The sequence below is a fragment of the Triticum urartu genome, chromosome 6 (assembly GCF_003073215.2).
Source record: "Triticum urartu cultivar G1812 chromosome 6, Tu2.1, whole genome shotgun sequence".
Classification (NCBI taxonomy): domain Eukaryota; kingdom Viridiplantae; phylum Streptophyta; class Magnoliopsida; order Poales; family Poaceae; genus Triticum; species Triticum urartu.
Genome location: NC_053027.1, coordinates 535660090 through 535665735, shown reverse-complemented (window position 1 = coordinate 535665735; position 5646 = coordinate 535660090). Strand labels below are relative to the sequence as shown.

Here is a 5646-nt window from a genome sequence, read left to right as displayed (position 1 = left end):
TGGGAAATCGACGTAGTTTTAGTCCTGAAAATAACAGGCAGGTGCAACTTGCAATCAGTTAGCACAAGCTGTTACACACATTATAGTGTAGGGTGTAGCCAGCGGTACACCCACCATAGATCTACCAAATTTGATATGTGAATGTTCCTGTTAGGTTGACGGATCCACTCAATTTGATCGTCCCGTCGCACGGTGCATCATCCCACCGTGGGCATGCGACACGTAGCATGTGAGCCCCACAGGGGGGGTGCCCTGCATTATCCTTTCATCTTCTATGTCTCTCAGTCGCTCCATTGCCTCTCTCATGCTGCATCCCCCGATGATGACGTCACCCCACGCACTAAACCGGCAAGCCCCCACGCCGCCACATCCACTGTTCCGACGAGGTCTGTCGGATCCTCCGGATGGTAGTATGCATGAGCGCGGCTCCCACCACTGCAAGGCTGCGGGTCGACCGTGCTATGCTGAGGGGGAGGAGGACTAACGGCTGATGCGTGACGCCAGGTAGCTGCTGTGAAGTGAGGTGGAGGGCGCTATTACAAGCCTAGGCGTCGATGGATGCAAGTAGCGCATCGGTAATCAAGCCCAGCACTTTGCAATCCGCACCCACTCCTCCGTCATATCCACCCATACTTGCAAGCAGTTGTGAGGCTGCGACGGTGGCTATGAGCCCCCAGCTGCTGGTGTGAGGAGTGAGGTGGCAACGCTCCGAACGTGGAAGCGTCTGGCTAGCGGTGCTGGAATCGGCCGGCGGTGATGCTGCGTGCGGAAGCGCATGTCAAAGGGAACTAGCCAGTAGGACGATGCGACGAGTTGATGGTAACATGTGACAGGCAGTGATGCGAGCACGTGAGCTGTTGCCAGCCATGCATTGCGGTGATGCAACCGGCTAGTCCAGTTGCTACAATGTACTACATCTACTGCGTGCGCGGGCACGAACGGGACGTGCGCTGCACATGAGAGGGGGAAGAGAGCAGAGGTGGGGCGAAGGATATGACTGTGCGAACTCGCATCCAAGAGCATCTCCAACAGCAGCCCTATTTGAGGGCCCCAAAGGTTGATGGAGTAAAATTTGGGCATGAGCAAGTGTCGTCTCCAACCACAACCCTATCGCACTAATTTATGCTTTGAGGGGGACATTTATAGTTGAATAGATACTTGTACGATGAAACTGTGACCACTCCATTATAATCTCAGAGTATCATACATGACCTTGCATGCCGTGCCTGGCTCTATGAAAGATCCATCGACTGTGGGTGCTGCTCAGCCGTCTAGAGGCTTAGGCCATGAAGGACAATGGATGAAGGCCCAAGGATGAGCGGGGCGACATGGTACCATCGATAACTTTCCGTTAAGAGTCTACCCATGTGACCTCACATGAAATATGGGCCTTATCAGTGGGAGATGGTTGTTATGCACCAAATCATTCCTTGGGCTCCATATCATTACAATATCAAATACTTGTAGATCCAAGGAACTATACAAAGTAACTCCTAAAACTTCACAGACCATCGAGTCGTGCATCCAAAAAAAGATGGCAAGTGGTGAGTGATGAATGGACTAGGGCCAGGGATGATATACCAAAAGTGCAGGCCATCACACCCCAAGATCTTCACCATAGTGTTGATGAAAGATTCTAACTCCGTGAAACCACACCAACAAAAGCACATTACACAACCACAAAAACTGAATAGATCCAAGGGATTGGTCATGTGAGGGCAAATCCAAAATCCAAAAGATCAAATGCAAGACAAATACTCATGCACGTTTACACATGTTAGTGGTGGAGGTAAACACATCTTAAGCCCAATATTGATGTTTTGGCCAAGTTTTGTGAAGTCTCTTACTAGCTTTGATGACCCCAAAGTGCCCACTGTGGTGTGTCATTAGCCTATGGCACTCTTTGGGTCGGGCATGAAGCCAGGGAGCCTCCTCCTGGACTGGCTTCTTGTGCCCTCATTTCACAACACTCCCCATGCGGTCTAAAGTGACCGTAATCGTGTAGATCAAGGCGACTGACATTGGGGTTGGGAGAGAGGTCGATGTTAAGCATTGAAGAGTACGTCAACAGGGATTGGGGAGAGAAGGTCCCATCCTAGTTATGTCCATCAAGATTTACAAATTCACATCCATCAATTTCCTCCATCAGGCTTCAAATTTAATTTTAACATCAACTCTGCCATTTTCCACATTGTTTACCTAGATCCAAGATTGTCGTAAAAAACAAAAATTACTCAAAGAGTGCATTGTACATGCATGAAGGCACAAGAGTGCAATTCACTTATAAACTGCTACAACTCTACAAGTGTGAAATCTCCCAAGGATATAAAACACAAGTTTTTCATCAACCTCTGTATATGTGGCATAATTTACATAGTGTTCATGAAATATAAAGTATCGTGCAACAGATATGTTTGTAGATAATTCATATACATGTTACAAACTATACTTAATAAAAGTAGATGCATCCAATTATTTAATCTTTGTGTGCATACGAAGATACGTGGCATAGGATGTTCTTCCTATGCAGTGGGGTAAGAAGGCTCCATTGCAAGGCCACACATGCCTCTCTTGTCAGGAATGTCCTTCTCCATTCTTAAATATCCGTTCTCGCCCCATGTTGTTCCCCATGAATTCTTCAACAACCAATACTTTGTACCATCGCTGGTCTTGCCATAACCAATAGCTGCAATACCATGATCTAGGTCAGTGCCACATGAGCCTGTCATCACTCCACCTTTGTAAAATTGGAATGTCATATCTCCTCCGTCTACAGCTACCGAGACAGGTTGGCTTGCGACGGCTTGCATGAGGGCTCCCTCATTGTTGGTTGGAACATCCTCGTAGCTTTTTATGGATGCGGCATCGTTGGTTCCACTCTTGCACTTGTCATCTGCCGCAGTATACGGGTAGTTGGACTCAGTAGTGAGACCCCCGTTCTTGATTATGAACTTAAAGGCATCATCCATGAGCCCACCTTCGCAACCTTGGTCTTCACCATGGACATCACAATCCACCAACTCTTGCTCCGACAGTGAGATAAGCTTGCCAGTTTTGAGCTTAATGACGCCCTCCGTAGCAGCGACAGCAGAAAATGCCCAACAACAACCTACAAAATTTTATATTTTGGTAGATACTATAAGATGTCATTCAAAAAATTGAAATATATATGCAATAGTACATTATTATCCTAAATATACTTACCACAATCCCCTTGATCCTTGACAGGAGTGACTGCACCTTTGGTCCTCCAGTCTACGGTTGCCGGAAGTGCATCAAAACTGACATTCTCATACCTGAATCCGGTAGGAACCCTCTCCAAGCTCGGTTTGTACCCCTTGTTAGCCTTTGTTGCCTTGAACTCCTCGTTGGTGAGGTCGGTGAACTGATTGATGCCCAAATAGAACTTGCGGTTCTCGGCGTTAAATGACTCGATGAACCCGACATTGTCCTTGAACACCTCAAATCGCCGCGCCTTCTCAGTGGCGTCCTTATACACACGGCTGTACTGCACCATCCAACTTTCGTGCCTTGCCACCATCGACAAGTCATCGCTTAGCTCGCGAGCTGCTAGGACCGAACTGCATAAGCAAAGGCATCCGAGGATGCCAAGCATCAGAGCTTTTGAAATGGCCATTGTATGTTTGATGAACTGCTTGCAACTATTAGTGTGCAGTGTGTGCTCTTCTTTGGTTCTGCTGATGGAAATGTGTCTTATAGCTGGATGCATGTATTTAAATAATATAGGGATATGGACATGATACGGTGAAGTATCGTGTGGTGGACGGATGGCATAATTTAAATTTATGTGCATGTGGCGTACGTTTTCATCTGCATATGAGAGTGACCCTTGTTGTGCCGAGGCTTTGGGTGTGAGTACAGGAAAAATTAAATCGTGTATTCGTGATTACAACGTATTTTGATACTTCAAACGGACTGTTGATTTACAACACTGTGTGGAAAATACTTCTAAGAATCCTTGTAGTCTAGCAATGTAAAGCTATTACTAGATGTGACAACTGCTTGTAGAAGTTGATTAAGACAGCTTAATAACTAGCCAGATCATATCAAGAATTCAATCCCCATCCACGAAATGCCTTGGCACTCATCTTCTATTTTCTGTTCTATATGGACTGCGTGAGCCCCAAGCGTACGGCAAGTGCAAGAATTTTATATGGCCGGACGACGTACTTCCGGGACACTCAGATCAAAAATCCTACCCTTACGGAAAACTACTACAGGCTGGTTCTACAGAAGGATTTGTCCTTCTCTCCACCGTAGATTCTTCTCCTCGTGGTTTTAACTGAGCCACTTCCTGAATTTAATTGGGCCAACGTCAGCCCATAACCTCCTTTCTGTAGTAATTCTCCCGTAGATGTAGCAGAGCTCACGCACCGTGTGGCTATGCGTCACGGTGACGCTGACACGCACGGTCGTCCCTGTTACACGTCAACCGCCTCTCGATGCCTGAAGACATGGACCGCCACGGCCGGCGTGGGCAGCTCGGCCTGTGCCGCTCCAAGACATGGACGCAGTGCTTGGAACTGTCTGCATGCCTCGGCCTCGCGCATGGGCTACGAACCAGGACACAGCAACTACGGTACTGTTCAATGCGACCGAGGATTCAAATATGACGACCCACAAGCGGTAAAAAGAAACTCCATCAACTTCTCATATCAACTTAAAAAAAACTTCTCATATCTCTCGCACTGCAAAAGTCACAATCCAGAAACGGTAAAAAACACCATCATTCCCAATTCTCATCTATGTCACTCTTCCAATCACTTCTTGACCAATAGAAATGCGCGGAAAAAGCCCTTATCTCAATTGATGATGTTTGTTCTTCCACCGATAGATAACGCGGTGACTTTAGATGAGAGTGTGGTGGAGGATATCCCTCAGTTGCAGTCAGGGGATAATGAGACCCTTTCTGCACCTTTTACCGAGAACGAGGTGTTTAAGGCGATCGCTCAAATGAAACCGAATAAGGCACCGGGACCAGATGAGTTCTCGACAGAATTCTATAAGGAAGGTTGGCATATTGTGAAAGATGATCTTATGCCTATGTTTCATTTAAATTTCGGCAGCCTAAGAAGGAGGAAGCCATCCGCATAGAGCAATTCAGGCCCATTTGTCTATTGAATGTGAGTTTCAAGATCTTTACGAAAGTGGCCACCAACAGGCTGACAAAGGTTGCTCATTCGGTGGTGCAACCAAGTCAGACTGCCTTCATGCCTGTAAGACACATCCTAAAGGGGGTAGTTGTCTTACATGAAACTTTACATGAAATCCACTCGAAGAAACCCGATGGAGTTATATTCAAAGTGGACTTTGAGAAGGCCTATGACAAGGTCAAATGGCCTTTTCTGCAGCAAGCCATGCGCATGAAAGGATTTAATGAGACATGGAGGAATCATGTGGATTCCTTTGTCCAGAGAGGTAGTGTTGGGATAAAGGTGAATGATGACATTGGTCATTACTTTCAAACGCATAAAGGCCTGAGACAAGGAGACCCGATGTCTCTGATACTGTTTAATATTGTGGCAGACATGTTGACAGTTCTCATAGGTCGGGCCAAGGAGAAGGGCTTGGTAGGTGGACTGGTTCCCCATTTGGTTGATGGGGGAATCTCTATCCTACAATATG

General features: G+C 46.7%; 1 protein-coding gene across 1 annotated transcript; it reads right to left on the bottom strand.

The window, feature by feature from the left end:
• Positions 1-2522: 2522 nt before the first annotated feature.
• Positions 2523-3637, bottom strand: LOC125516932 (senescence-specific cysteine protease SAG39-like). Its single transcript, XM_048682189.1, has 2 exons — positions 3205-3637; positions 2523-3109 (listed from the first exon to the last, which is right to left on the bottom strand). The coding sequence occupies exons 1-2, from the start codon at positions 3635-3637 to the stop codon at positions 2523-2525; spliced, it is 1020 nt and encodes a 339-aa protein (XP_048538146.1).
• Between the last annotated feature and the right edge of the window lie 2009 nt (positions 3638-5646).